The sequence below is a fragment of the Pollachius pollachius genome (genome assembly GCF_949987615.1).
Source record: "Pollachius pollachius genome assembly, chromosome: 8".
Lineage (NCBI taxonomy): Eukaryota > Metazoa > Chordata > Actinopteri > Gadiformes > Gadidae > Pollachius > Pollachius pollachius.
The window spans coordinates 11,519,464-11,531,345 of NC_136941.1; the positions used below are offsets into that span (position 1 = coordinate 11,519,464).

At 41.2% G+C, this 11,882-nt stretch overlaps 1 protein-coding gene across 1 annotated transcript; it reads right to left on the reverse strand.

Moving 5' to 3' along the window:
* Positions 1-399: 399 nt before the first annotated feature.
* On the reverse strand, positions 400-7,337 carry LOC307079751 (trypsin; the record flags this gene model as incomplete). The annotated part of the gene is made up of 5 exons (XM_079742258.1): positions 400-567; positions 1,049-1,306; positions 2,065-2,203; positions 2,837-2,996; positions 7,295-7,337. The coding sequence occupies 5 exons, from the start codon at positions 7,335-7,337 to the stop codon at positions 400-402; spliced, it is 768 nt and encodes a 255-aa protein (XP_079598384.1).
* Between the last annotated feature and the right edge of the window lie 4,545 nt (positions 7,338-11,882).

The window sequence follows — 11,882 nt, forward strand, 5'->3', positions numbered from 1 at the left end:
ATGATAGAAAAAGAACACCCAAAGGAAAATATGTTTGGATGGTTTTGAACATCTCAAGAAATGCCTACATTGTTATGTACCACTGCATGTCAATATATAGCATTATAAGGGTAAATATGGCACAGGGATATTTGATCATATATATTCATTTATGAATACATGAATTCATCATTCATGTATATACAATTGTCTACCAATTCATGAAACGACTTCATCAAGTCATTTCAGAAAAGCTTCAACGATTTGCTACACCTGATAAAAATTGAAGTTTAAATATGCAACACATAAAAAGGGAAAATGAATTATACTAAAAAAAAACAAAAAAGGCTAAATTAAATCGGGAGACCTGAAGTTAAGATGTCCTTAACTGCTTCAAGTTCCTGATCAAAAGTACACTTACTAATACTTGCATCTGCTGTAGTAGTTGAAGATGGTGCGGTCTATCCATCTGCGGTATTTGGCCACGGCGGTGTAGACTCCAGGAAACTCGGCCTGGGCACAGCCATTACCCCAGGAAACAACGCCATACAGCCTGCCTTCACACACCAGCGGACCCCCGGAGTCTCCCTTGATCAGCAGAAACCCCGGGGTTAGAAAAGGCGCCGGGCGCTTTACACCCCGACTACACCCAGTGGGGAGAGGTTAAAGGTGATCTATTGTACCACCAGGTGGGAGTGTGATTAGCCGTTACAAGCCGTTTTGAAAATCTGCCTCTTCTGACATCACAAGTGGGCGTGTCCACCTAGATGTGTGCTGGATAGAGCAATCTACCAGCCTACCCGGTGGACTTTTGTAAACGTTGCTCATTTATCCGTCATATATCTAAGTGGACACGCCCACTTGTGATGTCAGAAGAGGCCGATTTTCCAATCTTCCTCTAATGGCTAATCACACACCTGGTGGTATAATATGTCACCTTTAAAGAGTAAAATATGCAATGGCAGACATGGGAATACGAAGGACAGGACTATAACCGACAACTGCCTACGCTACATCCAGCTGGAATATTACACAACGCAACAACATTTGTTGTCTTGATCAGCCTCACCTTACAGGCGTCCTTCCCGCCAGAACTTAACCCGGCGCATATCATGTTGTCCGTGATGTTGCCCCCGTAAGAGGCGCTGCTGTTGCACCTCTCCACCGACACCATGGGCAGCTTGACGGTCCTGAGGATGGAGGGGAGCTCCGAGCCTGTGAAGCCCCAGCCCGACACACGACACAACCGGCCATCCGCCACACTGGAGCCCTGCATGGGCAGAGGGACGATGGCCACGTAGCTGTTGAGGTTCACGGGCGCCTTCAACTGGAGAGAGACAGGGAGAGAGGCAGAGAGAGACAGAGAGGGAGAGAGACACGGAGAGAGACAGAGAGAGAGGCAGAGAGAGACAGGGAGGGAGAAGACAGAGAGAGGCAGCGAGAGACAGGGAGAGAGGCAGAGAGAGACAGGGAGGCAGAGAGGGAGAGAGAGACACAGAGACAGAGAGAGAGGCAGCGAGAGACAGGGAGAGAGGCCGAGAGAGACAGAGAGAGAGAAGACAGAGACGCAGCGAGAGACAGGGAGAGAGGCAGAGAGAGACAGAGAGAGAGAAGACAGAGACGCAGCGAGAGACAGGGAGAGAGGCAGAGAGAGACAGAAAATACAGAGAGAGGGGCAGCGAGAGACAGGGAGAGAGGCAGAGAGACAGAGGGAGACACACAGAGAGGCAGAGAGAGAGACAGAGAGAGAGGGAGGCAGGGAGAGAAGCAGAGAGAGAGGCAGAGACAGACAGAGAGAGGCAGAGAGTGACACAGGAAGAGAGACGGAGAGAAACAGGCAGAGAGAGGGGCAGAGAGAGAGGCAGAGAGTGACACAGGCAGAAAGACAGAGAGAGACAGAGAGGCAGGGAGAGAGAGAGGCAGAGAGAGAGAGACAGAGATGGAGATGGTGGAGAGACACACAGGACAGTGAGCGAGGAACTCCTGCTGGCTTGCATGACCTAGGTTGAGTTCATTTACAACAACAACACATTTATTTTGCTGGACATATTCTGCATCATCACTGTTTCTTTGCACCTCGTGTACCTTTATGAGCATTATGTCGTTGTTGTTCTCGCCGCTGTAGTCAGGGTGTGGTATCAACAGCTGGGGTATGTTGAACTGCTCTGTCCCCTCGTACATGGACAGGGAGTAATCTCCCGCCACTATCAACATGTTATCTGCCCTGAGGAAGAACCCAAAGAAGCGCTGATGTCAGGACAAGCGTTCAGAACTTCCGACAGGTCGTTCCTGTTGTCTTTGGCCATTTGATGACATTCGAGGGGATAACCTATTTGTGGACACCAAATGATGTGTTATTTACGTAGTTTATCCCCTTCCCAGCCATAAGGCAACTCGTGTTTCATAAGTATGTCATCAATTAGCCCCCATAGTCGTCAGGTGCATGAGTCAAATTCCAGGGCATTGGGTGTTTCACCCGTGCACAATGCATCCCATTGTCTGGGCTTGTATCGCTTTCTCTCGGTCTTGATAAGTTACAGTAATTACAAATGTGATATGGGTAAGCACTCGTCGTAAATTGTGCCAATTATTCAGCTGCACACATGCAGAGATGTGTGCAGGTGAATAATTGGAATAAAGAATAACTTTTCTTCCATTAGGTAGTTCTCGAAAAAAATATATATATAAACTCCAACAGAATTTGGAGAATCCACAAAATGGCAAAAGATAAGGAAACCATCTTCATCTCGGCCGTTTGTGCGTCTCAAATTGTGGTTGTGGATTAGTCTACTCTGGCGTTTTCCTGCTGTAATACAGCACATCACAAGCCATAGCTTAGTCCTCAACATGAACTCACCCAACATCACAGTGGGCCGCTGTGAGCACCCAGTATTTGTTGACCAGCGACCCGCCGCAAAAGTGACGCCCCCGGGTCGTCTGGATGGAGACAATGTACTTGATGAAGTTCTGAGTTGGGACGTAGCCGCCCACTATCCGGCCTTCCAACTGAGCGTGGCCTGGCGTTTGGAAGGCAACAAACATTAAACACATGTGAGACTTATTTGGAATGGTCTTGAACTGCAAGACGACACAAGCACGGAACAATTTCAATCAAAGTATTCTCCGGCCTCCTCCACAGTTCATACAGTAGCAGGCATGACAACACCACGGGTCCAGATGCCCTGATATACATATATTTATAGACTGGTTTTAAGTGAAAATTGGGGCAGCATATCAAGAATGCTGCTGTAGCATCAGCAGATCAATAACACTAAAATACAATCGAGAGGAAACCAAATCTCATTCTGCTATCCCAAGTGCTGTCATCCCTCTCTGCAGACAGACAGTCAGACGGACAGATGATTAGAAAAGACAGACAGACGGAAAAACAAACAGACCATCACACAGATAAGCAGAAAGACAGACAGGCAGACAGACAGACTAACAGACAGATAAACAGATAGAATGAGTGAAAGACAGACCAATAGATAGCGGTAGATGGATAGATAGATAGATAGATGGATAGATGGGTTAATACAAATTGCAGTACTATGACTAGTACGAAAATATTTCATACAGCAGTATAACATTATATAAAAAACTACAATAAGTTATCAAAAACTATAATGGAATATATTCCCGCTTTACATTTTCTAACAGGTTTTACTTCACTATGTCTTGTCGGTGAGCAATTAAGCTGATCTTAAATCGTTATATATAGTTCTTCCAAAGGTCAGGTCAATCAAAGGCTACCTCCTTATGTCTGCTCGGTGTATTATCTTACATAATATTATATTATATCTCTCTATGTCTCGTATTCTCCATTGAATCCTCAGAACTTGCTATCAACATGGTACGACAACATGGCACACACAGTACACTCATGCTACTACGAGTTGGAATGCTTTGTGGTCTGAGGGCTTTGTCCCTAACTCTTCCCTACCAGACACCCGAGAGGGCTGAACGAAGACCCTCCATTCTCATATTTTGATTCCAGGCTATAATTACCTTAAGAGAGAAAGAATAGGTAATCCTATACATGAGCTCCATCACTTGGGTGTGTGCACACCACACAAACAAGAGAATGGGACATTTGGTTGGCATTGGGCAAATGTCCATCAAAGCCCTGATTGAATCTCCAGGGAATGAGAATCACTAAATGACAATGACACATTGAGATATATACCGCCTAGTGGTGGGAAATGGACAATGCAAAACAATACTAACAATGAATAGACAAACTGTGATTTAAATTCATAGTAATACCTCAATATTTAGAAAACAAGTTTGGTTTTGTGGTTTTTGAATGTAATTCACTTTTCTTTTAAGAGAGGCTACATGGAAAAATATACTAAATTATGTATATTTTTTCTCTTTAACTTTTCCTCTTTTAACCTTGAAAAGAATACAGAGTCAATATTAAATATAACCGCAAGCGGTGATTAACGGTGTCCAAGCAAAATTACAAGTCAAGAACACACTAATGGAAGATATATAAATATGACATATAATTATGAAGGAAAGACGTTCCACTTAATGCAATACTGTGCCTTGGCTTTCAGGTCAGCAATGGTCAAATGTCATGTTCAGCTTGTTCATAATGCTCTAATCGGGATTCAAACTCTCAACCTAAGGATCACTTGTACAAGGCATTATCACATTGAGCCACTTATAAACCTGAACTGCAGTCTCGTTCACATGGTCAAAATTTCTATTGATAAGCGTACACCATCCAGAAAACTCCAAGCACACATTTCTCAAGTAAATCAAGGGCCTTCTAAAAAGCATATACCTGAAAAGTCTTTGCAAGAACACTAACGGAAGAAATATAAATATGACAGAGTTAATAATGAAGGAAAAATGGTTAACGAAGAATTTCCCCTTAATGCCATACTGTGTCTTGACAGTCAGATTCTTGGAAACGAATGAGCCGGAATGTTGATTGCCTGATGAATCTCAGGTGCTGTTCAATGTTGTGTTTCTTAAATGAGAGGTAATGACAGAATGTCGTGTTCAGCTTGTTTATAATGCTCTAGTCGGGATTCAAACTCTCAACCTAAGGATCACCAATACAAGGCATTACCCTATTGAGCCACTGACATTCCTGAACTGCAGGAAGCCTCATTCACATGGTGAAAATGTCTATTGATAAGCACACACCATCAAGAAAACTCCAAGCACACATTTCACAAGAGAATTAAGGGCTTTCTTAAAAAAGTACAGATCTGAAAATTTGCACTGTTAATGGTATCCACCAAATGATAGCCATAAGGTAGTTATACAATAACAAAATTGTCATATAGTCAAAATGGGTTGAGACTGTGGACGTTTGGCTTTTCTATGAAATTGTGGGAAAGTAAACATTTTTAGAGCAGAAGACTGGGTGAAAAAGATGCATCTGATTTTAGAGATTAATATGATGAAAGAATTTTGAGTCCAGGTCAATCTGGTGAGGAGAAATAAGGCTAGTTCATATTCTTTTAAAATAGCGCCACCTTTGGGTTGTACCACAATTTGGGTTTATGGGTAGTGGGGGGTATTGGTATCCACCTAATAATAGTCGTATGTTTTTTTATACAATAACAATATGGTCATATAAGAAAAATGGGCTAACTGCTCCAACTTTATTGGCCAATATATCTCAAATGGAACTAGTTAAAACAAATTCTGTTTGAGGATTTTTGTGAGGCTTGGTCTAAAGATTTTATGTGGCGATTTTGGTGGTTTTATAGATGCATCTGATTCTAGAGATTAATATTATGAAAGAATTTTCCTAATTCATGATTTTTTTTACAATAGCGCCACCTTTGGGTGCAATTTGGATTTATGGATAGTGGGGGTTATTGGTAACCATACTTCAAAATTTCGAAAACTTGAGTTTTCGACTTACGGTATCAGCTGCAGTATGACTTTTATAGAATTTAGTAAGTATGTCATAAATATACAGCCGGTTAAGCCCTTTGAGACTGTACCTGATTATGGGCAATACAAATACAATTGAATTTAAATTTTATTCAAAATTGTATCAATGCAAAATTACTTCATTGAGACTTGATTGAATAGATTCTCGTTTACTACATTAAACTACACACTACAAATTTCCTTCTTGGTAGTAGCAATGTAGCAAAAGTGAACTTGCATTTTTGGAAATCATGACTAATCTTATTTAACATATTATTATTGTTAAACAACAACAACATACAATGGAATGAGTATTTGGGTATGTAATTACTCTAATTTATTTCTGAATTCACTTTTACATATCTATTGTGTGAGTGCTGACTGCAATTAACTTAGATAGATATTGAAATAGTCAGGACTGGAGGAAGATGTTTTTCGAACATATGAATTCGTTCCGTTTATGAATCATGGATGTTCAATAAAGTTGCATATGATTTGTTTAGTTTATCTTAGTTATCTTATCTTAGTCTTTTTTATCATCTGAGTTTAGTCTTTCTGAGATTAGCTGGTTTAATTTCTCTAACATGACTTTGCATGGTTCACATTTCATGGATGATTAAGTTTTCGTTGATCATATCTAAATCAAATTCAGTTTTTCATAATTATCCAAATGTCAATAGACTCCAATTTATATTACTTAAGTTTTATGGAGTTGAGCTGTTTGGGTTAATTTGTTCAAGGTCAATTAGTCCAGTTCAGTCCAGTCCAATAGTCTAGTCTAGTCTGTCTAGTCTAGTCTAGTCTAGTCTAGTCTAGTCTAGTATGATAAATTCTCGTCTACTTCATACAGTCATTGAATTTTCTTATGAGGAAACGACCATTAATATTCTGACTCTATTGTGTATGAACGATTGCCAGTTCAACATCTCCATTTCCTCTCTTGAACCAAACTGATTGTATCTGCCCTCCTTTGTACATTTTATTTTCTTTTAGCGTGGTTCAGGACTCCATCCAGCCAAGACCAATCAAAACATAGTCCTGAGTCAGCAGTAACCATGGGGTGTCCTGCCAAGGAGTTGTCTCACAGGACCTCAGAACCAAGAGCCGGTTTGAGTGCCCCAAAAAGCAGGAGCTGATAACAGTATTAAGGTCACACCAACACAATGTGAAGTATAGTACGTATACTGTTAAACACCCAAAAACATTCATAAAGCATAAATCATATTCAATATTCTCTCACCAGTTTTTACAGTTTAATATTAGCCAGCCCTGCTTGCGTACCCTCCCACCCCATCAAAAACACAGAACGCTCCACTCTCCCACGACCACATCTGAGTTGCGGAAGTGCTAAAATGGGTCACCAAAGAAAGAACCAGGACACATGTGATTAACAGTCAATAAAGAGGCTACTTACAGCTGACGGCCAGCCCACACAGTAGGAGAGAAGACAGGTCCATGGCGAGGCGACGGGGGTCGGCGGCAGACTGCCGTGTCGCACGGAGAGAGGGAGAGAGTCTTCCCCTGAGCACGACCAGCGGTCTAATCCTAAAGGCTAGATCTCACCTGCACTCTCGGGTTTCTCAAAGTTCCTATTTCCGTTTCCATGGTCACCTTGTGTCCTCCCTTGAACAATATATAATTGAAGCACGTCACAGCAACCCCTTCCAACCCCAAACCAACCAGGAACCCCCTTCATCAAATAAGAAAATAAATAAACATTCAGTCCACTTTGTTTATGTAGTGTCAAATGTTTCAGTGATTTTGAACCTTGGATCAGAAAAAAAAAACTTTTGTGCAACAACTCAGTAAAAGATCTCCTGGAGGAAGATTCCTCCAGGAAGATTGGGAAAGGGGTTTGATATTACAAAGGCCCACGTTGCCACTGATACCAAAGATAAACCACGTCTCACCATCTTTGTTTTCCAGACGAGTCACCGATGCAACTGGTCAGCTCGACGGCGTGGGTTCCCGTGTGTGTCTCCCCATCCCTCCACCCAGCAGCAGAGATTCCCTGTAGGCTTTTTGTGTCTCTGGTTGTCGCGGGGTCCTTCCTGGCCCTCCCGGATTCTTGATTTGTTGACATGTGGCTCTAGATCGCAGCGTGATGGATACAATTTGGTTTCCTTTTTTGCCTCTTTTTGTTTTTCTTTGACCAGATCAAATATCTTATAAGAAATAGTAATGCATTTATTTTGTACAGCGCTTTTCAAATACTAAAATAATAAAATGCAAACATTCCCAAATAGCAGAATTGATATAGTTCTTTATAGATTAATGTTACAATTGGGACTGAAGGTTAAGACAATATGTAGAAGATAACATAATTTAAGCATTATAATTATCCCATGCATATATATATATATATATATGTTTATGGTAAATCCTATCCGAAGTCCGAATGCTGTTGCCAATGTTATTCAACAGAAGCCTTTTAATCAATGAGAGAAGATTTTAAAATTACCCACGTTGCTAATAAAACCAAGTAGTTTCCAATGCCACCCCTTGGTGGAGCCCCTTCTTCACAAACCGACAATTCAGCTGTTAGATAAATAAATAATTCGACTTATTTGTATTTATATCTGTAAATATACTGTATGTTAATAACAAAGTATAACCAGAATAATTATAAAAAACTACTTAAAACATTTATACTAATAATAATATGCATTAATTAAACACACACACACACACAAAAGAAAATATAGGAGCTTAAGTCCTGTAATTTGCAATATTATCTAAATGTACAAAGCTTCTTACTGACATGATTCCTATAGGAAATAAAATGGGATAGGGACTAGGCCTTTGTAACCGTTTTAAATTTACTCACAAAGTGACAGCACTTCTTGTTCAACTATATATTTAAGATATTATACGAAATAATAAACATTTCCATTCCCCCAGATGGATGTATTGCGTCAATATTGCACAGTACATCGGCTTTGGCAAACAAGCACAGAAAGATTGAAATTGTTCACGCAAAGAATAAAATGTGGGCGAGAAACCAAGCTGGATCAAAGGAATAGGTTTTCACTCCATCACAGCTGTGACACTGGTTTGTGAATGTATAGTAGAAAGGACAATTGGATCTTACTTGTCCTATTTCTCTGACAAGAACAAAACAGGTAATGTGACTCCAACTGTTGTTTTTCTTTCTTTCAAGTAAAAAACAGGACACCAAATGACCTGAATGTAACTGCAGTAATGGTGAAAATGCTGTACACTCAAATTGCTTGTTATGTTACGCTATTAAATATAAAGTAATGGATGTAGCAATTATAGCGAGTGTTCACACGTTGATGTATTATTGATAGTTGTAGTTCCATTACATGCATGTATTTCCTGATAAAAACAGTCAACGATGCCACTGCTGAGCGTGACAGGGCGTGGCTCTTGTTGTTTCCGTGTCTCTCCATCTCTCCGCCCCAGCAGAAGAGTATCCCCAGCAGGCTGTGGGTTTCTCTGGGGAGTGCTTTGCCCTGCCCGGCCCTCCTTGAACCCTTGACTCTCAGCACACCATGGCTCCAGGTCCCAGCCTGAATGATAAAAGAAGGTCTCCTTTTTTAAAGACCATCCTCCTGCTCTCGCTCTGTGACTAGTCTACTGTGAATCTTAATTATAACATCAATGTTAACACAAATGAATAATAATAAAATAAAATGTTGGCCAAAGAAAATGTACAAAGAAGCACTATATTTATATGTTTAACTAATATGGCGAACATTCCGTGGTGTAGTTGATTAATGGAAATCTAAGCGTTCCCGCATGATGAAATTATTTATATATTAAGGGATCTTGTTGACAATGAATGGTAATGTGATCTATCATTGTTAGAGGGAGTTTTAGTTCAGGACGACAAGGGAGAGTCTCAGTCAAAGGAAAGTGTTGCAATCTACAGAGGAATCTAAACTGTTTTCATTTACTATAGTCAGATCTGCCAGGAAGGTTTTTCTCAGATATTTTTTTGCCTTACTCCCAACCGGATTCGGCAAAAGCTTCCCTGTGATTGATGGTGAATATCAGGACGCTCTCAAAAGGCTTAGGAGATCCAGTTAGTCCCGCCCACTTTGATGATGAACAGCTGGTGCTACCTTTTAGAACAATTCTATTGGAGTCTATTGACTCATTTAATTACGATGTGATACGGCTGTCAATGATTTGAGAGGATTTCTGTCTACCTACCAACCCGAAAGGTTGGTAGAGTCTTCCACAAAGATAGGGGGATATGCGAAGCGGTCCTGTTGGTCTGTTGGTTTGCTCTCACAAGATGGTGCCCGGAGTTGCGTAAACTAGCGAGTTAGGGCGCACTCACAGAAGGCCATCTGTACCGTGCCCAAGTCCGTTTCACACCTGTACTGTGCTCAAGTACGATTGCCCTTTTTCGCGTCACGGTCCACGCGTTTACACTTCTCGAGGTAAATTGCCTGCTTGAGCTAGAACCCCAATTTACTTTATTTATTGGGTTTCACCCAGTTGTAAATGCGATGACTCCGCGGTTCTCCACAGAGACAACGCAGCGATATGATCATGAGCAGTTCTATCTGGAGAGAAAGTGAAATCCGCTAGCTGCTGATCATGTGAGAGAAGGTGATGCAGTCGTATTAAACAAAGACGTTGAAAGATGGTGCGATCTACGAGAGAGACGCAGACGAACTGTCCTTACGAGGCTTTTGTTAGGGTAAAAAACAAGTGGTCAGCAAAATAAAGAATATGACGGCATTTTTGCACTTGTTAATAGTTAATCGAGTTTGTTGCCTACACTCAGACGTGAACTTATTCTTGCATGGGTGTCTTCATTCATAAAAAAAATAATAACATTCGGGAGTATGCAAATTATTCTAAAGATGTCTTGACTCCGTGCGCAGCACTGCCTTCTCCAGTGAACCAAGAAAGCCTGCGCCGTGACGAACGGGGGATTTTTTTTTAATCAAAAACTTCCCTATCGCACCAACGTGAACCCACTCGTGAACCGCTTGCCGTCATGTTTATTGTTTAATGGGAATGAAGGGTGGCATGGACTATACGCAACCTGAGCTACATCCAGCTCAGGTTGCGTAGCCATGCGTGTGCGCGTGTCGGCTCTTTAGCATCTGTACCGTGGCCTGAGCACACCTCTCCCAATTGTGCTCAGGCCATGGATTTGAACTGTACCTGAGTACGGTTGGCGTGCTCACACTAGCCAAACAACCTAGACTCAGGGGCGCAGAGGTGTCAAACGGACTTGGGCACGGTACAGATGGTCTAGTGTGAGTGCGCCCTTAGTCTTTGTTTTGGGGTGTGGCTTTGGAGAGAGGCCTGAAGGGAGGGATGGAATTTTCTCAGTTTGGTTCTCAGTTAACCTACTCTGACTAGCTTCTCAAAATGGCCTACCCTAGCTTTAAAGTTATGTAACATTGACATTGAGACCAATAATATTTGATCCCGTTGGAAATGTGCCATGAATTACACATGAGATTTGCCAATTTTGAATTAGACTGTGGAAATACTTTTAGTAACTTTTCGCGTAATTTAACACAAATTTGTAAAAATTTGTGTAAACAAAAAAAGCTTGACTCCATTCCAAATTTTAAATGTTCCAATTTGCTTGGAATCATGCCCTACTACTTTTCTAAATATAATAATAAATAAAACTAGAAAAAGAATTTCCTGCAGAAAATGAGGTGGGGGCTGTAGTACAAAGTGTGGTTGAAAATATGTTTCAATAAAGCCACATAGATTAAGACGTAAAGAAATGTTAAATGGCTTAAATAAAGTGAAGGGATTTTAACAGAGTTCAAAAGTCTAAATAGAGACTTTTGACATCACATGACAAGGAAAACGGTTCATTGGTAAAAATGGAGTCTGAACAGATACGTTTCAGTCTGCCATTCTGTGTAGGGTTGTAGTTTCCAGCTGTCCTGACCCCCCCAGTGGGGAGATCGTTCCACCATTGTGGAGCCAGGACAGCTGTCCTTGCTCCAAGACCAGGAAATTGTTTTGGACCGGCAGGGTGTATGGTTTGTGTT